A 27,136-nucleotide genomic window follows, 5' to 3' on the forward strand; every position below is an offset into this window, starting at 1 on the left:
GGACAAGATATCAAACAATTATCTTTTTAAATCAGCCCACAGTGTGTGATCTTTTTTCTTGACCATTGCAAAACTTCACTGTATTCTGCTAAACTAGCTGCGTCGCATTACATGCATATGATGTCACTGGCCAACAAGTGGGGAATGGCTTATTTTTCCGGGTAGAAAAATCCATCGCGCTCCATATGAGACGATGCTAGACTTTTAAAATCCATACATTAGACACTATAGTACGTAGTGAGACAAGTTTGGACAAGATTCACTGGAATTCACTGTGTAATTTTTTCTAAAGGACAACAGACCTAGTGGGTGTGTGTGTGTGTGTGTGTGTGTGTGTGTACATGTACAGACACTTAGCCCTTTGTGAGGACCAAAAAGACCTCAATGCCCTCACAGCTCTAGTACACTGGCAATTGTATAGACAAACCAATTTGTTATTAAGATGAATTTGCCGAGACAGTGATTAGTATGCGTTATTCAACTGCCCATGTAATTGTTTGTTACAATAATGTGCAACACTTTAACCATGATCACAGTCATGGATCATTATCTCAAAATGGGTTTTTAAAAAAAATATATGAAAACGGTCACCCAAGAATGGCTACTGCTACAAATCACGGAAGCCATTAGGATTTTCAAAGCCCTAATAACACCTTAAGCACCCAGACAGACAGACAGACAAACATGGTGTGTTTCTCACCAGCCGAAGCAGAAGAGGGCCAGGTAGAAGCCCAGCAGTGTGGCCACGACATGCCGGATAAAGGGACTGGTCTTGCTGGGGTGCAGATAGAGCCGAAACCAGCAGGCCGTGATCAGAGCAAATAGCTGGCAGGCCACAAAGTTCACCTGAGAAAGACAAGAGACATGCAGAGTGAGACTGAGGTCTAGAGAATAAGAGTTTCTACCTCTCAGTACTCTCGCATCTGACTTTTCTGACATCTGAATCGTATCTGATCCTGAAATATCATTAGTCATTATAAAACAAAGGAACCATTTTACTAAAACTGAGAGATTCAGCAAAATCTAATCACTTGCACATAAAAACTTCTACATCTACTTCAGCATCTTTAGTAAAGCAGATCAAACTTGAGCTTATCAAACTCACACAAATGGAACAAAAGGTAGTTGGAATATAGACATTGAAGCTAGGTGAAGGGACAGGAAGGAAATATTAAGAATTACTGCCTAGTGATCAGCTCTGATCTTTGACAGGGTAAAATCTGCCATGCTGGGAAGGAGAGCTCAGCACCAATCACTGACCAGTGACAGGTGAAGTGAATAGCACTGATCTCCTCATCATGGCATCTGTTAGTGGGTGGGATATATTAGGCAGCAAGTGAACATTCTGTCCTCAAAGTTGATGTGTTAGAAGCAGGAAAAATGGACAAGCGTAAGGATTTGGGCGAGTTTGACAAGGACCAAATTGTGATGGCTAGACAACTGGATCAGAGCATCTCCAAAACTGCACCTCTTGTGGGGTGTTCCCGGTCTGCAGTGGTCAGTATCTATCAAAAGTATCCTTAAAGTCCTGTGAGTATCCTTTAAGTCAGGACTAAAAGGATCTGTTGCTAACATCTTGGTGCCAGATACAACAGTAGTCCATGCCTTGCCGGGTCAGGGCTGTTTTGGCAGCAAATGAGAGACCAACATAATATTAGGCAGGTGGTAATAATGATATGCTAGATCGGTGTATATGAATATAATGTGATATACATTTGTCTCTGAGTGTTGGTGACTAGATGTGGCCGTGTCCAGCGACGTGACAAAGTCCAGAAAAGTTTACTTTATGCAAACATGGAGCAACCAATGAAAGGGAAGACAGTAGAGCACATGTGATCCATGGCAAAGAGCACACACTGCTCCTCCTTCATCTCATATATGATACAATGCAGATATACACTGCTGAATTTTTACCTCCAGAATGCTTCATTTTAGCAGCAAGAAAACTGATTTGATGTAAATGTGAATGCTGCTTGCATCACCCGTTGATAAACGTCATTACTATGGCAACCAGTAGTAAGAACGCCTACTGACGACTTCCTAGTACAGCGAGTTTGCAGAGATACAATCACTGTATGTGTGAATGTAGCTTAATTCATATTTACATGGATTGTTAATGCATATGTTGCAACACAAGCCGGTGAGATCTGACGTGAAACGTTGCAGAATCTGCCACCTTACCTGAGCACTACTGTCCAAGTGTGTTTTGTTTTCCGTATTGATCTTGCGGTACAAAACTAATCCGGGAATTTTGTGCATCATTACACCCTGCTATGAGCGAGAGCACTGTGCACGAAATCATTGTGAAGGCAATAAAGCCATGTTTCCTTATCCTTCAACAAACATTATACTTCACAACAACATCTCACACACAATCGCTGATCTGACAAAGTTTTATCTGTCTCTGACTCACACACGTATAGCTAGGGTTAAGAAAGATAACAAAAGCCCTGTGCTCATTATCAGTGACGGATGATGGCTTAGCGTCTCCCAGTTCCCAGTGCTCAAAGGCGGAGCTTTGATAAGAATGCAGCTATGTACTCACACACCCATATCTGCACATGCTATTTACTGACATCATTCCATCGAGTCACTTCCTCGTTGTTATATCACATGGTGATACACACACCATCAAGATATGGGTCACAGATAACCTTTTTGTTTTATTGTGCTATAGCGAAAATAACAGTCGCTCAGCAGAATACTGACTGCTACACCTTTGACCTGACACTTAATTACAGCACCGGTTCAAAAAAGAAGTTTTCTTACTAGAAAAAGCAAGAATAAAGACTAGTTATTTATCACTGCAAGCATCAACACTCAACACTGTGAAATCTCTCTGCTTCAGAGTTCTTGAGAGAATCTCAAAGCCTCCAGATCTGCATTTCACTTCCATCAGCTCTTCACCGAAGTACAATCCACACGTGTGAAACACACCTACTGCTTATCTGAGACGCTGAGACGCCGGGACACCGAGACTCTTGCTCCACCAAGGCCCCTCCCTCCTGTGAAACTAGTTTCTGGAATGTTCTGCTGTATATGTTTTGCTTATATAAATATTACTTATGTTGGGGAAGGCATTAAAAATCTAATGCAAAGCCTGAAACTGCTTCTGAAGTGAATATTGCGAGAGCTGAGTGAGTAACCAAGTAACCACACAGATTTTATTTCTCTCTCGGTGTGAATGCACTCTGGCTTTCAATCTAACTGTGTGTGTGTGTGTGACAGAGAGAGAGAGAGGGGGAGAGAGAGAGAGAGAGAAGATGAGGTAAGATGGGTGGGTGAGGTCTGACACTGATTATAAGAAAATCCTAACAGGCAGAGAGAGAAGTAATAAAAGAAAAAAGAAAAAAAAAGCACAGGGCATGTCAATGGAGCGGACGGCTGGAAAATAATAGCATTAGAATATTTAAATGCAAATCTGTGGGAAACAACTGAATGAAAAGGAGCTTTTTACATTTGATTGGGTGAAATAATTAATACAAGTGCATTTTGATCTGCTGGCCAAGTCCATTAAGTTTAATATATAATAATAATAATCTCTCTATTGCTGCAGTAAACAGTATTTACTGTGGATCAACTGCCTTATCTGGAAGATATTTGTTCTGAAAATAAGTACAGTTATTTAGACTTTGATAACATTTATAACATTTGTTACACAAAGTATCAGGAACATACCAAGCATGAACAATTAGAATGGCAAAAATCTGCTGTGAGCTATACATAATGATTAGCAGCTCCGCCATTTTTAATGCCTTTTGAACTCGCTCTCTGTCTGCACAATGCTGATGAAGTTCACAGAATCTCTGACAGCATAATGCTAATGAAGTCCCAGAATCTCTGACATCGTAATGCTGATGAATTCACAGAATCTCTGACATCATAATGCTGACGCATTCCCTGAATCTCTGACATCATAATAATGCTGATGAAATCCCAGAATCTCTGACATCATAATGCTGATGCACTCCCTGAATCTCTGACATCATAATGCTGATAAATTCCCAGAATCTCTGACATCATAATAATAATGAACTCCTAGAATCTCTGACATCATAATCTGGATGCACTCCCAGAATCTCTCACATCATAATGCCTATTAACCTGCCAGAATCTGGAATAAAACATCACTGAAATTCATGGGGAAGGATGGGAAAGCAGAAGTTGCTTTCTTTCTGCTCATGCTACCGAGGCAAACCTGCAAAATCCCAAACCACAGTCTTCTGAGCCAATAAGATCTGTGGTTTGACTGGCTCAGAAGATGGTGGTTTGGGATTTTTACAGGTTCACCTAGACAGCATGAGTGCAAAAAGAAAAAAACTTTCCATCCTTCCTCATGAATTTCCTGTGATGTTTCCCCCCAGCTAATCCACTTCTTTAGCTCGGAAAGCATAAAAGCGCATTTTGTTCAGGTGTTTCCCACGGTGTCTTAGCAGGCGGCCAAACTTCAGATGGTTTATTTGAGAGATTCATCATTCACTGACAAATGATTTCTCACATCACCACCTTTTGATCAACACAGCAAGAAGACCCCTCAAATGCAAACTGGTTAAATAAAGACTGGCCTGAAATCATAACTGTACTGCCCACATTTTCCCCAACCTGTGCCATACTACTTCGAGCCTTTTCCCATCATCCATTTCTTGCTCATTTTCACAGTGCATCAGTTCAAACTGTGCCTTTAACCTGGAGCAAAACTGCTCTGAAACATGTTATTCATCACACTATACTACACTTAAAGTGGCACAATCACACTCATTTCACTTCACCCACCATTATTTCCTGTCCCTCACACACACACAAAACACACAAAGAAGCCCCCATAGACCCAGGAGGTTCAGTTCGTCACTGTGCTCTGTAAACAGAAGCAAAAACAATGGAAAACTTACAAAAATAGAAAAAAACAGGCCAACCGGTACCACATGTTTAAGTAGGTTGCATGTTTGTATGGAAAAAATCGTCTCACTGACACCTTTAATGCACTCAGATATAAATCTCTGGAGCAGTGCATTTTTAGTGTATTTGAGTCAGAGCAGGTTCTGTTTTGGAATTGGATTGATATAGACTGTGTACATGTACACATACAACATCATCAATACCTTGAACTCTTTCGTCACACCATTTCAGAGCAAGTTTGAAGTGATATAGCCATGAAAAGTGTTGTATATGGTCTATAACAATGTTTAGGTAGGTGGGATGTGTCAGATTAACATCCACATGAAAGCCAGGACCCAAGGTTTACCAACAGAACATTGCCCAGAGCATCACACTGTTTCCTGCCTTCTTCCCATAGTGCATCCTGGTGCCAGCTCTTCCCCAGGTAAGCGACACACACACACACAAAGAAAACGTGACTCATCATACCAGGCCACCTTCTTCCATTGCTTCATGGTCCAGATCTAATGCTTACATGCCCAATGTAGGTGCTTTTGGCAGTGGACAAGAGTCAGCATGACTGGTCTGCATGCAGCCCCATATGCAGCAAGCTGGGATGCTCTGTGTGTTCTCACACCTTTTTATTATATTATATAATATTATATTATATTTTATATATATATATATATATATATATATATATATGTTTGCATATGCATAGATAGATAGATAGATAGATAGATAGATAGATAGATAGATAGATAGATAGATAGATAGATAGATAGATAGAAATAGAAATAGAAATATGTTTGCATATGCATATCCGAAAACCATTGGTTTTTCACAATTATTTTGTCTTTAGGACAGTCGTAAAAAGCATTTCACTACATGTCGTACTGTGTATGATTTCGTATGTGATGAATAAAATTTGGATTTGAATTTGATTTGAATTTGAATTTATTACAGCCAGCATTAATTATTTCAGCAATTTGTGCTGCAGTAGCTCTTCTGCGAGATCGGACCAGATGGGCTAGCATTCGGTCCCTTCCTTGGGCCACTTTGGGTATGTACTAACCACAAGACCTGCTGTTTTAGACATGCTCTAACCCAGTAGTTTAGCCGTCACAATTTGGCCCTGGTCAAGGTCACTCAGGTCCTTACTCTTGTCCATTTTTCCTGGTTCCAAAGCATCCACTTCAAGAAGTGACTGTTCACTTGCTACCTAACATCCCCAACCCTAATATCCCAAAAACTAATAATAAACAAGCCTGTGTCATTGGTGCATTCATGAAAAGTCTGACCGCTGTGCGAGTATGTTAATCAGAAATCCCCTAAGCTTATTTTCAGAAATGATTGGCATTAATGAAAAACACAGCCTGCAGGCTGACTGTGAGAAAATAAAGAGAAGCCTAGCCAGTCATAAACCTCGACGCTGGAAATGATTATCCACACACGCTGTCCAATCCTCCCAGCTTTAGCGACTCTCTTTCTTTCTCTGTACGTGACGGCTCCAGCTGAGCGGCTATATTAAGCCTGAGCAAGGTGTGACGTCAGCCACAATCTGACCCAATACCGCCATTCCTTCCTCCAGCACTTTCCAAGTGGCTGCAGTAACAGATATTCTCACCATCATCATCATCATTATCATCATGAATCTTGATTGTGCTGCAAACACTTAATTTCTGACACAAGAGCTCAATTTTCGTCATCTATCAAGCACTCTACATCTGCTTTAACTATAAACAGAAAGCCTCGCGAAAAAGTACACGAGTGGCATGACCGCCTTCGGGGAGCGTGCCTGTGAAACAGATCATTCTCCAGTGGCCTTGTGTTTGTTCTGAAGTTTCATAACTACTAACCAGAGCTATAAATAATACTAGCCTGCAGTGCTAAAAATAGCACAGTGGGGATAATTCTGCATCACTCAGAACAACAAAAATACGCTGCCTATTTTCAACCCGATGAAGCGAAACTCAGCAAGCGTCCACATCCTTTTCTAAGCATTTCTTAGTGTAATGTTTCTACTTGTCAGACAAGTCTAGGGACTTTATGTGGCTTAAAGAAATCATTTGTGCAAAACAGAGAAAAGACACACAACTGCGATGGAGTTCAGATGTCATGCATCATGGTGGAAGATGTTTGCACCCGGAGCAGGTAATTAAGGTAACAGCTACAAACTGTTTTGTGATGAGGATAATTATAACGTTGCGTGTGTGAGCGGTTATTTTTATTCAGCTCCCTGTCATTCAAAAAAATTAAATAAATAAATAAATAAAAATACAGCAACTACAGTCCCACATACTCAGCTGTCATCCTTACTGGAGGATGTTACATAATCGGAGTTTACTAGATCAGACGTTTACTTTATCCTAGATAACTTACACGACATACAGTAAGGGCAAGGGCTGGGCGATATGATGCACTAGGCACCTGTTCACACCTGCATTAACATGCATGCTGTTCGGTCAGATTGTAAGTGGTCACCCTTAAGTACAGCTGTAGATAGGGTCCAAAGGGTCTCAAGAATGCACTGTGATCCTTTCAGAAGTGGCCTGAGACACATATAACCACATTATGTCTGTAATGTAAAAGGAACTGACTAGGAATAAAATACATAAGCATTGCAAGACTGTTTGGAAATTGAGCTAAATGGTACAGCTATCTGCCTCTAGGATTTTTTTTTTTTAATGCCAGCTGTGAATAGCTATGTGTTTCTATTGTACACTTGGGATCAGGTCACTCAAAATGGATATTAATACCAGGTCTGAACACCAGGGGATGTAGTCATGGTTATATGATGTCACAATATGGGGTAAAAACAAATATTAATATATTATCTTTTTTCAGAAGCTATGAATAACTACTGATGTGCCTCCATTGTCTTTATAATACACCACATATGGATGCGTATGGTTTACTCCGGGTACTCTGGTTTCCTCCCACAGTCCAAAAACATGTACATTAGTTTGATTGGTAATTCTAAATTGCCCATAGAATTGAGTGCGAGTGTGTGTGGTTGTTCATCTATATGTGGCTCTGTGAAGGACTGGTGACCTGTCCAGGGTGTACAGTACCCCTGCCTTTAGCCCAATGTGTGCTGGGATAGGCTCCAGCAGATCCCCGTGACCCTAATTAGGAATAAAGCAGGTATAGACAATGGATTGATGCGTATGTTTTGTCTTAGGATCGCTTATGGCAAGTAATGAATGGAATGAAGAGTATCCTGGTGTTGTTTGCCATCACATGGCGTTCTGTAGTAATTTGGTATGTCACATGACAGCTTGAGTTTTTATGATAGAAAAAAGAAGGAAAGTGTGACATAGAGAGTTAAAGCTGAAAATGTTTGTGTGATCATTCCAGATGAAGTAAATGACTCCGAAAGAAGTTACATCTGTGTGGAATTTATTTTTTCACCTATTTCTACATTAGAAACCTCCAGAAGCATTGAGAAAAATAATCAATATGGCAGAACCTATTACCTCTTAAAACCTATTAAAGCAGTTCTTCAAATGTTTACACACACAAACACACCAGTAATAACCAAGAGGAGGCAGTTTCTTAGCTCACTTTTTCTCCTCGTTTTGCTTGGCAACACTTGACAGACATGGAGCAAACATCGGTTGTTTGCACAATATGCAAATGAAACAGGCGCATCGAGGAAACCACCAGGAAACCACCACACCACCAGTTTTGCTGAAGTCCTGCACCGGAGCCAGAAACAGCACTGAAGGATACAAATGTGTTTGGAAAAAGGGACTACTTATGAGGAAGCAAGGAAACACTCGAAAGATATTACAGATGCCATGATGTATTTGTCAGTTAAGGATATAATAACCATCAAAACAGTCAAAAACACTGCAATTTCTTAGCTCTACTATATATATATATAATTTATTTATTTTTAATTATTATTATTATTTTTTTTTTTAAATAGCCTTTTTTTAAAATGTAATAATTCTGCTAATGGGTTAAGTGTTTAAACCTTTAAACACTCACTCACTTGTCAATTGCCTTTTCATTTATTTATACTTTAAAATACTTCAAAGGTTTATTACATTTTTCATTTAATATTTTTTAACAGGCTATCCAAACATGATTTTTTAGGTTTGGCCCAGTGTCCTTTGTATGTTTTTCTGTTTCTTCAAGAAGATATTCACATGGTGATCTACAGTATATTTCTTTGATGGGGAAATTTGTTTGATTGCTCTGTTCAATAACTTACAAATGGAGATCAATATATATATATATATATATATATATATATATATATATATATATATATATATATGCAGGGATTAGTTAGATGCAGTAGTTAGTACCTACCAAAAGTGGTCCACAGAAGGACAACTGGTGAACCAGCGACATGGTCATGGGTGCCCAGGGCTCATCTGGTCAATGTTCTGCTGGTAAAATTGGGTCCTGGTGTTCATGTGGATGCTACTTTATCACATGCCACTTATCTAAACCTATGTTGCAGACCAAGCATATCACTTCATGGCAATGGTATTCTCTAAAAGCTGACACACTGTCGTTCAGGAATGGTTAGAGGAACATGACAAAGAGTGTGAAACTTTGAGGATCTGCTTCTAATATCATGGCACCAGATACCAATCTACATCTTCTGAGGTTTTCTGGAGTCCATGCCTCAAAGGGTCAGAGCTGATTTAGCAGCAAAGGGGAACCTACACAATATTAGGCAGGTGGTTATGGCTGATCAGTGCAGGCTTAACATCTGAACCATGGCCTGCCAGTGGTCAACACCTTATTATAATCGCTCAGGGTGTGAACTACATAGTTCAAAATAGCTACTTTACTGCTCAGTGGTTAAGACCTCAATGCTCAGTGGACCTCAGTAGAAGCTCAGTGGTTAAGATGTTGAACTCCTGACCAGAAAGATGTTATTTCAAATCGCAGCACTGCCAAGCTACCACTATTGGGCCCTTAAACAAGGTCCTCAACCCTCAAGTCCTCAGCTGTATAAAAGAGATAAATGTAAGTCACTCTTGGTAAGAGTGTCTGCCAAATAGTAATGAACTTCTCCTTGAACATGTAATGCCAAAACTGAGCTTTTGAGCCAAGCCACCCCAAACCACATGATGCAAATGAATAAAAAAACAGAAATGAGTTTTACACAACAGCATACAGATTTCTGCTTTTGTGTAGTATGTAAACCAAGTCTCAGAATTTTTTTCCCATTCACAAATTTACATCATATGCATACTTCAGCAATTTACATGAAACACACCTTAAGTTAATCCAGATTCATACACATACAACAGTTCTACTTAGTCCAAAAGTACTACAGAAACCTGGAAACACCAAGACGAAGACAAAAGAGAGTGAGGGCTGTCTACAGAGTGCACACGGAGGACATGCCTCAGACCAGAAACAAATATATCACCTTTGGATTCAATCACTGAGAGCTCAGAACAAGACCTTCACCTCGAGAGCGAGTCAGAGGCACTCACAGCATCTTCTAACCACTGAGTGCTTTCTCATGCTGTCTTTTAATAGACTTGTGAGTGGAGCTGCAATCCCATTACAATAAGTGACACTAAATCTAAACTGACCATTCACTAAACCTCACCTTCTCTTACTGTTGCTACACTACAGCTTTCCGATCCAGCATGTGCATGACGGGTGGAATTGACCAACGACGATGTAGAAGATCTACTATGCGAAAGCAGGTACAAGATCTTCAATCCATAACATATGTCTGCAGATTGATCCTAAAGCCTACGCTCAGAAGTCTAATCAACGAGCAAAGAGAGAAACCAGAATAAATCCATGTCAGATCTTTGCTGTGATACAGGAACTAACCTTGTCATTGGTTAAGTTATTCTGATTAACCCCCAAATAAATACACTATATTGCCAAAAGTTTTGGGACACCCCTCCAAATCATTGAATTCAGGTGTTGTTTTTCAGGGGTTAGGCCTTAGTTCCAGTGAAAGGAAATCTTAATGCTTCAGCATACCAAGACATTTTGGACAATTTCATGATCCAAACTTTGTGGGAATAGTTTGGGGATGGCCGCTTCCTGTTTCAACATGACAGCTCACCAGTGCACAAAGCAGTTTGGTGTGGAGGGACTTGACTGGCCTACACAAAGTCCTGACCTCAACTCGACAGAACACCTATAGGATGAATTAGAGCAGAGACTGCGCGCTTTTCATCCAGCATCAGCGTCTGACCTCACAAATGCACTTCTAAAGGAATGGTCTAAAATTCCCATAAACACACTCCTAAACCTTGTGGAAAGCCTTCCCAGAAGAGCTGAAGCTGTTATAGCTGTAAAGGGCAGGTCAACTCCATATTACATTCATGTGTATGTGAATGTAGAAGTCCCAAAACTTTCGGCAATATAGTTTATATATATACACTATATTGCCAAAAGTATTTGCTCACCCATCCAAATAATCAGAATCAGGTGTTCCAATCACTTCCATGGCCACAGGTGTATAAAATCAAGCACCTAGGCATGCAGACTGTTTTTACAAACATTTGTGAAAGAATGGGTCGCTCTCAGGAGCTCAGTGAATTCCAGCGTGGAACTGTGATAGGATGCCACCTGTGCAACAAATCCAGTTGTGAAATTTCCTCGCTCCTAAATATTCCACAGTCAACTGTCAGCTGTATTATAAGAACGTGGAAGTGTTTGGGAACGACAGCAACTCAGCCACAAAGTGGTAGGCCACGTAAACTGACAGAGCGGGGTCAGCGGATGCTGAGGCGCATAGTGTGAAGAGGTCGCCAACTTTCTGCAGAGTCAATCGCTACAGACCTCCAAACTTCATGTGGCCTTCAGATTAGCTCAAGAACAGTGCGCAGAGAGCTTCATGGAATGGGTTTCCATGGCCGAGCAGCTGCATCCAAGCCATACATCACCAAGTGCAATGCAAAGCGTCAGATGCAGTGGTGTAAAGCACGCCGCCACTGGACTCTAGAGCAGTGGAGACGCGTTCTCTGGAGTGAGGAATCGCGCTTCTCCATCTGGCAATCTGATGGACGAGTCTGGGTTTGGCGGTTGCCAGGAGAACGGTACTTGTCTGACTGCATTGTGCCAAGTGTAAAGTTTGGTGGAGGGGGGATTATGGTGTGGGGTTGTTTTTCAGGAGCTGGGCTTGGCCCCTTAGTTCCAGTGAAAGGAACTCTGAATGCTTCAGCATACCAAGACATTTTGGACAATTCCATGCTCCCAACTTTGTGGGAACAGTTTGGAGCTGGCCCCTTCCTCTTCCAACATGACTGTGCACCAGTGCACAAAGCAAGGTCCATAAAGACATGGATGACAGAGTCTGGTGTGGATGAACTTGACTGGCCTGCAGAGTCCTGACCTCAACCCGATAGAACACCTTTGGGATGAATTAGAGAGGAGACTGAGAGCCAGGCCTTCTCGTCCAACATCAGTGTGTGACCTCACAAATGCGCTTCTGGAAGAATGGTCAAAAATTCCCATAAACACACTCCTAAACCTTGTGGACAGCCTTCCCAGAAGAGTTGAAGTTGTTATAGCTGCAAAGGGTGGACGGACGTCATATTGAACCCTATGGATTAGGAATGGGATGTCACTTAAGTTCATATGCGAGTCAAGGCAGGTGAGCAAATACTTTTGGCAATATAGTGTATATACACAAAAAATGAGTCAGGACACCCTTGGCTTTCAGTGTTATCCTCTGTTGGATAACCTTACACAGAATTTTAGTGCTGTTGTTATGAACAAGCACATTTGTGTTTGTGGAACGTTTCTATAAATATATTGTCCCTAGTAGTAAACAACAAATTCTCAAAGTCCTGAGTGTTTACTTTTTATATGAGCCATTAACCTCCACCATGGAGTGTGACAAAGACATCCAATACCGAATATGGAAATCGCAACACAGGAGGCTTCTGGTAAAAGAGATGATAAACAAAATAATTTTGAAAAAAAATTACATCTACCCTGGAAACACAGTGAAGGCCATGAAGTGAAGAAAATAGGTCTTCATCATGGCATTACCAAGAACAGGACGTTCCATATCAGGAAGTCTGCCAAGAGATTGACGCCAAAATTAAAGGAGCTGCAGGAATATCTGCCAACTGCTTGTGACTCACTGCCTGTGCCAACAATCTCTCTTATTTTTTCACATGCCTGGACTAGAAGGAAGCCCTTTCTCATGACCAACCTAAAAAAAACGAGCCCAAAGTAGAATTTGGACGTAGAACATGGCAGCTCATTACCAAGAAAGGCATGTCGGTGGCAGCGTCATGCTATGTGGCTGCTTCTCCTCAGCTGGAGCTAGGGTTCTAGTCCCAAAATGAATCATGGATCAATCCTTTGTTAGACAGCTGATGATGGCAAAAGATTTCACCATCCAGCAACATCCGAAAACAAGCCAAAGCACAAATCCATATCAATAAAGAAACAGCTTCAGAAGACGATCAACATTTTGGAATAGCTCAATCACAAGCCAGATCTAAATGCGATCAAATATCAGTCGAATGACCCTGAAGAGGACTGGGTACAGAAGATCCCCTCGCAATTTGGTGACACACTGTGACATGGAGCTATTTATATCCATCCTGCCCCCAATTTGCAGCTGAGGGAATGTTATGAAATTATATTTTGCTGAGTAGAACAGGAAATCTTTGAAATGTGTGTGTGTGTGTGTGTGTATGCGAGAGAGAGAAAGGGAAAAGTAGAAACTAGTAATACAGAAAGGCTTTTGTAATCTATGTAATATAAACTTTATTTTCTCCCACAATTCTCTCATTATGCCAGTACACCCAAACACCTTGTGTGTAATATAAAAACTAGTAAATTAGTAAACTGGTAAATAAAATTAAAATCAAATAAAAAATAAATTTGAAAAAATGACTTTTTCAACACAACATCTTCAAATCAAATTAATCAAATGAACAAATTATTATAAGTATTTTACATTTTATACATAAGTACTTAGGGCTGTCACTTTATCACTTTTTCAACTTTTCTAGTTATGCCTGATCGGTGTATAGAAGTACTTTAACCTTTACTAAACATTAGAAATGGTCTCACAGACTCTAAACACCATACAAGTGTTAAGGAATGTGTACATTCATGCAACCAGGTTACTGTACATTTCTCCTCTTGCTTATTTTTTTTACATCACAAAAACCTGCCATCCTTTTTCTACTGCCCACATATAGGTATTCAATTTACAAGTACACAAGACTTGAAAGCTTGTCAGAGGTACCACTGCCTAGATACAGTTGCTAAGCTACGAGTGGTCAATCACTGTGGTTAACAGAGGGGTTAACAAAGGGTCTGGTTTAAAGCGTGCAAATCTGTGCCACGTCCAGGGGCCAGATGGGACACTTGTGCCATATAACCTCTGTATAATTGTCTCAGCTGTACACTATTTTTCATAGTCAGAGAGGGAGAAGCATGACAGTGGTTCCAGATTTCCTTCGGGAAAAACAAGTCAACGAGTTCAACTAATGAGTGGGTGTCCATTCCAAAAAGTAAAAAAAAGTCTGACCTCCAAAAGTGTTTTCTCTTGACTTCCTATTTTCATCCTAATTTTTATTCTAAAATAGCAATCATTTATCACAGGAGCAGCGGATAACTTTCCCGATCTATCATGATCTCGTCAGCTCTTGCTTTTACCATCAAATTACCATCAAGTCTATACAAGAAATACACAAAGGAGAGAGAGATTTCAGAAACAACAGGTAGAGCTCTTCTGGGTGGAAAAGGGAATAGCCTCAGCGAATAGGGAATAGCCTCAATATATGTATCACACATTCAAAGGAATAGCTTCAATAGCGAGGGCAGTAACAGACTTGTGATTGTCTAGAATTCTATCTAAAACATCTTGTACAATCAGCCTAAGGAAAGAGAAATATCACCTGTCTGAACTGAGAGAAGAATCAAGCACAACAGTCATAGAATATGATACAGTACACACATCTCCGCCAGCATGACTGTATAACAAACACTACGCACAATGGGTTAAATTTTAAGAATTTGTCCATTCATGAATTTTCCGTGCCAGTTATCCTATGCAGGGTCACAGGGTGTGTGGATTCAATCCCAGGGGACTTGAGGCATAATGCGGGATACACCCTGGTCAGGGTGCCAACTCATCACATGGCACAATCACTCACACACACACACACACAGAAAATTTAGACATGCCTATCAGCCTACAACACATGTCTTTGGACTGGCGGAAGAAACTGTGGAGGAAACCCCTGATGCCCTAGGAGAACATGTAAACTCCACGCACACAGGATGGAGACCGGAATCAAACCCCAACCCTGAAGATGTGCAGCAACAATATTTATACTAAAAGCAGAAAACAACAATGCTTCAGTCTCTGGACGACTTTTCATTAAGTGGACATTTTTAAAAACGCAACTGAAATAAATATAAATTCAGCATTTATTTAAAAGAGCTTCCTCAAAAAGAGTTCTGGAATTTATTACTGATGACTCGATACCACTATCAAAATTAAAATTGTATATATATATATATATATATATATATATATATATATATATATATATATATATATATATATACACATACACATACATATATATATATATATATACATTAAATAATATTAAAATAAATATTAAAATTAAAAGTAAAAATTATATATTTTGAGCTCCAAATATTTTGCAGTTTCTTTTTTTCAAATCTGTCATTTATTGCAGGACCCGATGCCCAACAACAGTTTCTCTAATATCTGATCTGAATTTTTTATTTATTTTTTTACTGGCTTAAGTCCAATACTGATACGAGATCCACAGCATTTCTGGCATTTAATAGAATTCTTGTCATTTTATTTAATCACTTCTTTAAATTACCTCATTCTATTGTATTTTAATTATTCAATTCTATTCTCCATACATTTCATTTTATTCTGTATTTTATTACTTTTTATTATTTTCTACCTGATTTTACAACAATTTGTGCAACACAGGTATGAAATTAAATAGTTAATTATATTATTATTATTTATTAATTAATTAATTAATTAATTGCATAAGCCAATTTATGAATCTCAAGCAAATGTTCTCCACTGTACCTCTACACGTTTTTTTTTTTTGTTTCTAAATGTAAGCTGAGTTTCTATTAAAGGAAAAAGTCTGGCACTGTTTGTACATCAAAAATTACTCATGGGGTACCAATAATTATAGAACTATGAAAAAAGTGCACTATTATCAAACATAATTTGTTTGGTAGGGGGAAAAAACAGGCTTGTGATATCACAAAGCTGCATCTATGTCTCATTTTGCTATGCTAACATTTCCAGTGCCACAATTCAGGAGTTTGGAGATATTTTCAGGATCACTAAAATCGCTCCTGAACAGTTTTAGGAGTTTGATAACTGTTTCGAACCGAGCAAAGGAGACTTCTCTAACATGGCAGATGACCTCTAAATTGTGTTCCCGAGCAACCAACACGCACAACATACCTAAACGATGCTTTAAAAAGAAAAGCCTGATTTGCTCGCATTTTTTCCTGGACGAACAATGGAGCGCTATGTTCAATACCACTGACAGCTGGAGGAAGACTGATAATCCTTCCTTTTATAGCAAAAGAGAAAAATAGCAACAGAGGAAGAAAATGCCGGATGAGAGAGCTACTGTAAGGAAGCAAATACAAAACAAGCAAATAGAAAACACTGGTTTCCGCCCCAGTCCGAAGATATGCGTCCATGAGAGGCTCCAGGCTCCAAGTTCCTCACCATGTTCTTCAGCAGCAGTACTACTTTAGTAGGCTTGGGCTCTCATACATGATTATATCTTAACAAAAGAAATAGATCCATATCTGGATCCAGAGGCTGTGAGCAGTCATGGTTGGCGAGCAACACTAGAAGCCCAGTGATGTAAATGTTCTTGACTCATCAGCTTACCACTTGGGCACTATATTATTACACTGGGGCCATGTGATGGTGACACATTTGTGAGAGATGCTGTCCAAGAGCAACCATGGTGCCAGAGGAAAGCCTTGCCAAAGAACAGTAAATCCCTTACATAACTCCTAAAACTCCTTTGATTTCACAGTGTGGCATACTAAACGATTTCCTCAAGGCCTGCTCTCTTGTTTTTGGCTTTTCTGTATGACATAAAGGATAATTTCATCTACTTGTCCTATCCTCCAGGACTGCCAGACTGGTCTGGGTACAAAGTAGAGTATGCATCACTTCCCCTAGATGTCACTGGCAGTCTTCACACAATGTCTAAAGACCTACCTCTTCCTGAAATACTTGTATTACCTCCCAACAGAGTTTTAGGACTGATGGAAGTCGCTCTGGGTTAGGATAAAAGCATCTGCCAAATGCTGTGAACGTAAACAGAAAAGTTCTTCCATTAATGAAACATTTCAGCAACAGTCTTTGCAGGTTTTTGAAGGAAGACTAAGTGTGTCAGAATGCAGCAGTTCTCTGGAAAAACCTGCTAAACATGTAGCGACTCTTCCTGCTTCATTTCTTACCCTCAGCACGACTCCAACCTAGCAAGTCTCCAAGCAATCCCCACCACATATGACCAGCTGTCTCATCCTCCAGTTGACAAATTTGTCTTAACCTAAGCCTGAAAATAAACCCAAAACCTTAATGTTGTTGTTGTTGTCCTTTGGCTGCTTCCTGTTTAGGGATCCAATTATCATATTTAGATTTTTTTACCCTGGATACCTTTCCTAACGCAACCCTTCCATTTTATCCAGGCTTGGGACTGGCACTAAGAGTTAACCCCTCAGCAACTGGGTCGGTTCCCTGCCCATGAATTGAACCCAGGCTGCGATGGTGAGAGCTTGACATCCCGCCACTGGACCAATGAATTTGTTGAATTTGATGCAGCAGGTTCTTTATTTCTTTTCAAAAGTTTGTCTGTTTACCGACGCCAAAGTCTCATGTTGTGGAGCACGCACTAGAATGTCTACTATGTAACACACAGAGCCGGATCCCTTTGAGGAGTCGGAATTCCTGTGCGACACCAGCAGCTCCTGACCGCACAGATGGTAACATTATTACACCCTTCTCTTCTCTCTACTGTCCTTAGACCTGAAATGGTGGAAATGATCCTCCTCCCATTTCTAATGATGAAATTGCACAAGCTACTCACGTAGCACATTACGTGTGACACAGCTTCAAAAGAAGACAAGTCAACTTGTGTTTATTAAGCAAGGTTCAGACAAGCCATTACTCGTTCAGTGTTTCTTACATTCCCACAAACGATTCATTATGAATTGAAGTATTAGTCATGAGACCACCAGCATTGCGTAAGTCGGATTAATTTGTAAGTCTGACAAAGTCAAAAAGTCAAAGAAGCTTTATTGTCACTTCAACCATATATAGCTGATGCAGTACACAGTGAAATGAAACAACGTTCCTCCTAGACCAAAGGTGCTACACATAAAGACAAAGTACAGGTGACGCAGACAAACATAGAGCTAAACATAGAGATAAAACTAAAAAAATTTAAAGCGAGTCTTATACACCTCTAACACAAATATACAATATAAAGCATAAAAAAAAACATGATCTTGTCCTTGTTCTATAGAATTCATGTTACAAGAACGAGTGACGTCTACCAACTTTTCACCTCAATCTCTCAATTATTTTCACTTTTCCATGGTTATTGTTTTGCGCTTCCTAGCAGTCCCCTCCATATAACTACTGCTTTTCCTCTTGCTTCCGGACATCCTTGGCTCTGATTGAGATCTGTACTACTGTACACTATCACACTGTACAGTAAGCACACAGCTGCACAATTGTGACAACGTCTGGCTGACACGTCAGCTACTTCCGCTATTTGTTCGCATCTACAGATGTTTGTAATTTGAGGACCATTCGTACCTGTGAAAGTTCACAACTCGAATGTTCGTAGAGTTTCTCAGAGTTCACCAAGTGACCTCAAATCAACTCAAATCAGCATCAGCAGCAAACAAAGAACTATTAAATAAGTTATATGCAAGTATTCGCATCCAGACATGTTCGCTTGCTAAATATATATGACATTAATGACACAGTTCTGTGTTACTGAAGGAAAACGTACATCACATCACAGCTAGCTTGCTAGATATCTGGCTTCTAGCACTTTGCAGCTTGAATGAATGGAGGTCAAAAAAAGTGACATAATTCCTAGCTCCAACTTCCCGTAATGTCACTAGCAATGGGAAGGGCATGGGAACGACATCGTGGGTCATTTGAGAAAGCTTTAACTAAAGCGAAATAGGCAAACATGACAACGAAAGAATTTCTCACATGGAATTGTAATCTAAACTAAACCTGCAAACATATTATGAATATTAATCTGAGACTTAATCAGGATAGATTTATCCTTTTGAGAAGAAGTCAGAGTGTCAGATCTGATCTGAGAGCTTAGCAACAGCTAACGGAGGCAAGAAAATGTACACTGTGATGCTGGATGCTTTAAACACAGTGATGTGATCGAATCCGGTTAAATTAGCGACGATGTATTTTGCTACAAAGTGTAAAAAAAATTCTAAAGGTTAGTGTAGCTGTTACAGCTAGATGCTGAGCAGCAGACACCCAATCAGTGCAAACAGCATGTGTGTCTCATATTATGTGAAAACCAAGACGTACACTTAGCAACAAAAACGGCTCGGTAGCATCAGACATCAAAACACTGAGTAGAGGAAGTTGGGTATTAGCGAACAGCAGACCTCTCCTTTTAAGCCAGGGTTTGGGAATGTACGGCGTGAAACTGCAGCTCATGATAAGCCAGAATTAACTGATAACCGCAGGGTAAAGTATGAGCAATGTGAAACATCAGACAAGATAACCCAGGATTTCATTTACCCAGAGTTTATAATCAGCCAGAGGAAACTATTTCACAAAAACAGTCTGTTTAATCCCATGGTCTTAACGTGTTTCTTTGTTTTGTTTCTTTCTTTTTTTAAGAAATTGATTTTGCTTGTTTAGCCACGTGAAATGACCCATAATTTGAGCGAATAAAACCTAAAAATACAAGCAGTGTATAGTGTCAGCTCTGTGATCTCTGTCTGCCAGAAACAAACAGGAAGTCTCAGTCAGAGAAACAGGATCCTTGTTAAAGAGATATGTCTGTCACAACATGGCACATCTCCTAAAAGCCAAGCACAAAGATTACCGCTACAGTGAGAATGCTGTAATATTATGTTGCTTGGAGGAAGAATCTGAGCTCGTCTGATAAACACACACTGGCTCTGTGAGTGAAAAAGCATGACAGCAGCTTAGAAGAGCAGCATGCAGATACAAACCCATAGACAGGTGATACAGGCGGTGTCTCCTTCAGGAACTGCTCCAGCTGATGCTCAGGACCGCTCTATATATAAAGCACATGAGGAACGTCAGAAAGCTGGAAGTTATTTCTGATTTCTGGACATGAGAAAGAAACCAAACTCGCTCATCCATGTGTTTATGGACCTTGCTTGTGCACTGGTGTGCAGTCATGTTGGAATAGGAAGGGGTCATCCCCAAACTGTTCCCATTAGGTTTGCAGCAGGAAATTGTCCAAAATGTCTTGGTATGCTGAAGCATTAAGAATTAATTTCACTGGAATTAAAGGGCCGAGCCCAACCCCTGAAATACAACCCCAGAATTCACCTGAATGAGGGGTGTCCCAAAACTTTTGGATATATACATGACAATAAACTTAATAAGATTATAAAAAGTATTTCTAAATGTGTTGAATAATTTCAAGCTTGAAATATTTATATTCCAATTATTTCTAAATATTATTTAATTATATATACATTTAATTATTGTATAAATATTTATATTAATATTTTATATTTATTTCTAGAAAGAAGCAAAATTATGTGACGATAGAAAAGAAGATTCAAAGCTTTAAACGTGTGAAAATAATCTAGCAATAAGTTTAATAAACTGATCTGTTCTGGTCTAATCTTAGACAAAATAAATACTGCCTAAATCTGTTTAGATTTAAGAAACACTTCCTAAGAGGCCATTTTTTTTGCATCTAGCAAGACTTCGAGGTTCGAGTTAAAGAACAAGAGTGGGAAGTGTAGAATCGTTTCCTTATTTTCTGATGCCTTCTGAGAGAGACAGAGGAAAGATTGTGTGTGACCTCACACTATATCCCTTATAAACAAAAACCCCATAAGACATGTCTCACTGAGGAGGAAGAGGAGGAGGAGGAGGAGAAAGACAGAGAATGTGTGGAGAAAGAGGAGGAAGAACAGGAAGAGAAGGAGGGAGAAGAAAAAGGGAGGATGAGGGGATGAGGAAGAAGAAGAGAAGGAGGAGGTGAAGGTGGAGGAAGAGTCAGAAGATAATGAGGAGGAAGAGGAGAGGAAAAGAAGGAAGAGGAAGGTGAGTGCAGAGTAATTAGACTGATGGATGTCGTTTTCTTTATTACATTAGTTTCATATTAAGCAGGTTATAATGCTCTTGTGTGTCGACATTGAGAGGCGTTTTAATATTCTACAAAGCATCAAGCTTTCTCGTCTCAGTCATGTGTGGGACTGCTGCGGTGAGCCCAGCTTTTGTGCACGGCTATAAATAGTCCAGCAATCAAGGCTTCACGACAGACTAGAGAGCCAGCAAACAAAAGGTGGACCAACTGCATGACACCCAGCAATGACACCGCTTTTCAATGTTACTCTGCTCGAGGATTACATTCAAGGAGTCTGATTTGCAATTTGTATTTATTTAAGTGGTAGCTGAAATAGTTGGAAAAATATCATACACTACAATAAAAAGTGATGTTTTTTTTTTTTCAATGCCTGTAAGATGTGTGTGTTCTGACAGTAAACAAGCCCGGCTTTGTTAACAAGTAGAACAGAACAAACCCCTTATGGATAAATTAGCAGTCTGTGCTCCTAGAACTAGATTATTATTTTTATTTTTATAGTTTTTTTATTGGTGGATATGTAGAGTCAGCAGGCTACACAAAAAAATACATAAATAAAACCAATAATAATAATAATAATAATAATAATAACAACAGGAATAATAATAATAAAATTCTTCTATAACGCAACTCAGAAGCCTCATAAAATGTGATAAACTTGGGAAAGAAAAGCTACAACTGGATAATGAAGCAATGATTAATATACACCGATCAGGCATAACATTATGACCACCTGCCTAACATTGTGTTGGTCCCCCTTTTGCTGCCAAAACAGCCCTGACTCATCATGCACTGTGTATTCTGACACCTTTCTATCAGAACCAGCATTAACTTCTTCAGCAATTTCAGCAACAGTAGCTCGTCTGTTGGATCGGATCACACGGGCCAGCCTTCGCTCCCCACGAGCCTTGGCTGCCCATGACCCTGGTTAACTACTGTTCCTGCCTTGGACCACTTTTGAAAGATACTGACCACTGCAGACCGGGAACACCTCACAAGAGCTGGGGTTTTGGAGATGCTCTGATCCAGTGGTCTAGCCATCACAATTTGGCCCTTGTCAAACTCACTCAAATCCTTACCCTTGCCCATTTTTCCTGCTTCTAACATCAACTTTGAGGAGAAAATGTTCACCTGCTGCCTAATATATCCCACCCACTAACAGGTGCCATGATGAGGAGATAATCAGTGTTATTCACTTCACCTCTCACTACTCATAATGTTATGCCTGATCGGTGTATAATTCTACATTTTCCACACAGACCCTTTCTATTAATCATCTATCCATTTTCTTTAGAGCTCATTCCACACAGGGTCATGTGGAGCCTGGAGTCTATCCTAGTTCACACACTCCGAATAATTTAGACGTGCCAATCAGCCTACACTGCATGCCTTTGGACTGGGAAAGAAAAGAGGAGCAGCTAGAGGAAACCCCTGAAGCTTCATGCACACAGAACTAAACCCCTAACCTAACTAAGCCACTGTGCTCCAGCTCTGGCTTTCATCATACAGCTATTTCTTTCAGAGACGCAGCCGTCTGATGTTTTTATCCCGTATTCATGAAACGGCTTTGAATGTGACAGCGAGTGTCTCTTTGTCGCATGCTCTCATTTACAGCCCTTTTGTTCTTCCTCTAAAGAGGATGACAGACACACTATAAAATCTGTCCTAAAGCATCTACAGAAACAGGAGATGTTGAATCTTAGCCTTAAGCATAACCCACTTAATGTTTCCAGTTTTTTTGATTCATTGCTCACCACATATGGACCTGAAATGACAGCAGACAGACCCTGAAACATATCTTGAGTCTCAGAAAGCAGGCTTGAAAGCTGCTGGTTGCTAGGCTACATTCCTCATATGGGATGCAAGTGTGGATGGAATGAATCAAGTCACCAGCTCAGCGTGGTTTTCCTAGGTGTGTTAGTTTATGCAAACACTCAAGGCTAAGAACGACTGTGGGCATCAGGAGTGGCACAATAACTCACAATGCTTTCACGCAGACTGTCTGTTTATATTTGTTAGCAATTTGTCACTCCGTTTCCCTTACGGCAAGGATTTGGGTAAAGCGTAAAAATAGCAAGGCACCTTGGTGACAGCAAGCATCAGCTTCGACTGTAAATAAGTCAATGGTCCAAATTCATCAAGTTCAAGTTCATGAGGGTAAAATAGATGCTCTGTGATTTACAGTGTTTTTACAGATGAAAAAATACACATTGTGTGCTAGCAAGTCTTTTAAATCTGAACTTAGCAATAAGCCTTAACCCTGTTTGGATTGATTCCATAATTCCATCTGTTGGTTATCTGGCAACCACGTGGCCAGAATATTTCAATCAAAAACTGTGCTCCAGGGTGTAGTGTTCCTTTAAAATGAGGAAAGTGGATGCAAATCAGTCACAGGCCAGTTACAGCATGACTGCACAAGCCATCATCTCCCTATTACAACTATACAGCTTTGGTAAGAGAGACACGAGACGTTCTTCAGAGGAGGTCTGAAGATCTCATGCTACGTTCACAGACACGGCGATTTTATGGCTGCAAGTCTCCAGTCACTGCAGTAGGAAAGTCATCTGTACCAGTAAGCTGTTCCTGTTCCTGGTTGCCATAGTAATGATGTATATCAGTGGCTGGTGCTGATTTGCTGATTCGCATTCCAAATCAAAAAATCTGGAAGGAGATTTGTGTATAAAATTCACCGATCATGTGTGCTTCACTCCTATTGGAAGTCGCTTAAAGTATAGTTACATAAAGTTCAACTTTTCCGAACTTAGGCTTGGCGCTGGACACGCCCACATCTATTCGTGGTCAGAAGTCGGCAGGTCTGATTGCAAATGAATGAGCTTTGCCGCTGTGTGTGTGAACGCAGCATTATTCAGACTGTTCTAAGCCAGACTAAGCCTCTGATCTTTAAAAGATGGACATCTCAGCGTTCAGACCTGACATGCTAAGCCTGCTTACAGTAATTGGGTTAGTCTCCATTAGTGTGAGGATGAGCTCAGAGAAAGTACGGCCATTCCTGGCACTGAAGCACTATGTCTTACGAGCTCGACGCATTATTAATGAATGACTCTGCACTAGTCGGATGATGTAATTCTAACTCAGTAATAACCAAAATGAACTCTGGCATATCAGGGGAGGAATAACGTTAACACCACGGCAGCACGCTTACGGCAGATAGAAATCAATCAAAGCCAGCGAGTCCCTAGACATGCACAATTTAGACAGAGGGGAACGCTTTGGCTGTGGCTCCTCAGAGAAATCAGAGCGTAGCCTCATGGCTCCCGCTGTGCTCAAAGGGCAGACGGAGGAGCAGAACTGAGCATATGCTCACACGCCAGGAAAGAGGGCTAAAGAAACAAGCTCTAATCAATAACGTGTCACGTGAACCAGAAGGTGCAATGACTCTCTATGAATGTCGTGTAGCAAAGACAACAGTTTTCTAGTTGTCATCCAGACGTGTTTGACATGTGATGATCTGAAGTTTTGGCCAAACATAATGACTGATCTTCAAGATAGCTGCAAAAAAACATTCTCCAAGTGCAAGATCTGCTAGTCTGGGCTTTTAATGCGACGTGAGAGGAAGAAGACATTTGAACGGTTCTCAATTCCTCTTAGTTCCAGTGATTCAGCATACCAACACATTTTGGACAATTTCATGCTCCCTACTACACAGAGACTGTGAGCCAGGCCTTCTCGTCCAACATCAGTGCCTGACCTCACAGATGTGCTTCTAGAGGAGTGATCAAAAATTCCCATTAACACACTCCTAAACCTTGACTGCAAAGGCCGTGCCAACTCCATAATAAATTCATGTGCATGTAAAGGCAAACGTCCCAGTTTTGGCCTGGCTCACAGTCTCTGCTCTTCCCAGAGGTGTTCTATCGGGTTGAGGTGCAGGCCAGTCAAGTTCCTCCACACCAAACTCGCTCATCCATGTCTTTATGAACCTTGCTTTGTGCACTGGTGTACAGTCATGTTGGAACAGGAGGTCATCCCCAAACTGTTTCCACAAAGTTGGGAGCATGAAATTGTCCAAAATGTCTTGGTATGCTGAAGCATTAAGAGTTCCTTTCACTGGAACTAAGGGGCCAAACAACACCTGAAATACAACACCTGACTTCAATGATTTGGAGGCGTGTCCCAAAACTTTTGCCAATACAGTGTACAGGTCATCACCTGGTCATGTGATCACCTTCCATTTACCACATGGTGTCCGCGTGGCTGTGAAAGTGATGCAAGACGCTGATTCTTACTTCATTTTGGGGTGAAGCAAGATTCCAGAGAGACGTAATTAATAATCACATTTTTTCATATCATGATTCAGGAAGTGTTTAATATCAGCAGTGAGAAAGGGTCACTGACACACATGCTATAAAACTAAATAAATATTTAGGGAAATCTGTCTGTAATTTCCTCAGAGGACAATGACGAGAAACCCTTTTCTGACGATCCGGATGTAAAAAAAAAATAATTAATCACAGACAGGACCAGGAAACTGACCCCAAAAAGACCCCAAATTTAATCCTGTCTGCACAGGGGTTTATGTTTCTCTTTACATCTATGTGAAATCCAGGAGAGAAATCTTCAAAGGCTGTCACACTAACAGCATGAAATCATGCTGCTGTCCCGTCCAAGCTTCATTCACAATGGAACAAAAACAAAAAACACAGAAGAGTACCCCATGCCTCAGCTGTCGCACACGCTACAGGATGCCGGTCAAAAACAGGGCAAGGAAAAACAAAAAGCAAAGTCAGCAGGAGAATGTCGAGGCGTTTTATCCTTTATTTATTATATCACGTAAAGAGGAACAGAGGAAGGTGGATTTCTCAGTGACAATCAATCTCTCTCTCTCTCTCTCTCTCTCTCTCTCGCTCTACATTCCTGAGTTTGGGTGGAGATGACCGAGTGCATTCCTTATCCTGTTCGAATCTGACCAACCAGAACACTGATTATAAAGACGCAAAAATTCCCAGCAGATGTTAATCGAAGGCGTGTGTACCACAGCGGCAGCCTCGTTAAACCGATTATTCCGAGAGGGTTCTGCTGGGGTATGTCAACTTCGAGTGAGTCACAGGAACAACGAGCTAGCCTACGCTAATTACAGCCAGGCTGTTTATTGACGAATTACTCATCCCACTTATCCTGCCTTTCAGCTTGGATTACAGGTGTCTACCTAACAAGCGTTCAACACATATAATACAAATAAAATACGTGAAGCGAGCGTGCAAGCTCTCTCACCAGAGATGACAGAAACTTGTTTATTCAATAAATCTGCACCCAAACAGTCAAGCTGATCTATGATCAATAATCAACATGGTCTACGATTAATATTTTCTTGCCTTCAGAAATGTTACAATGGTTTTGATAAACACCACGGGTTTGATTATAGTGTCATTTTTGAAGCTTGTATATTAGATTCTCTGAAAAAAGTTTTCATGAAAGCATTTACCAAATAATTAACTGTAATTACAGAATAATGAACCCACTGTGAGACTTCTAATAAACACCATTCCCAAGTCAACATCTGGCTTTTGTCGTGTCCATCGGCGCCACGCAAAGGCGACTGAAACAAATTAAATACTCGCTTTTGTTCAGACTGACAGATGGATCATTTGACCTGAGGCTGTGTTAATAATTTACAATCCAACGCTCAATAGAGCAGGTCTGACACACCCTACATGTCAGAGTGCTCCCGTCATCAACCGGTCGAGGTCATGTGAAGGAGAGTTCAGGTAAGGAAAGGTGATGACATTTTTGTAAAGAAAAATAAAATAAAAAATTCACCACTTGTTTATTCACAATCAAGCTGAAGCTTAGGGACATGAGATAAATATTGATCCTGACTGAGGTCTGACCCTGAGAGGAGTCTGACACTGACAGATGTCTGATCTTGAGATGTGTCTGATACTAACAGA

At 40.4% G+C, this 27,136-nt stretch overlaps 1 protein-coding gene across 2 annotated transcripts in view; it reads right to left on the reverse strand.

Annotated features, from left to right (window-relative positions):
* Positions 1-27,136, reverse strand: part of mboat2a (membrane bound O-acyltransferase domain containing 2a) — a 66,218-nt gene that overhangs the window by 37,106 nt on the left and 1,976 nt on the right. Inside the window, exon 2 of one of the 2 annotated variants that reach the window (XM_058399235.1) lies at positions 701-846. The exons of the other annotated variant lie outside the window; for it this stretch is intronic. Coding sequence (XP_058255218.1) covers positions 701-846 — 146 coding nt within the window. The remainder of the gene's footprint in view (positions 1-700; positions 847-27,136) is intronic. 2 annotated transcript variants of the gene reach the window in all.

This window comes from Hemibagrus wyckioides, linkage group LG09, assembly GCF_019097595.1.
Source record: "Hemibagrus wyckioides isolate EC202008001 linkage group LG09, SWU_Hwy_1.0, whole genome shotgun sequence".
NCBI lineage: Eukaryota > Metazoa > Chordata > Actinopteri > Siluriformes > Bagridae > Hemibagrus > Hemibagrus wyckioides.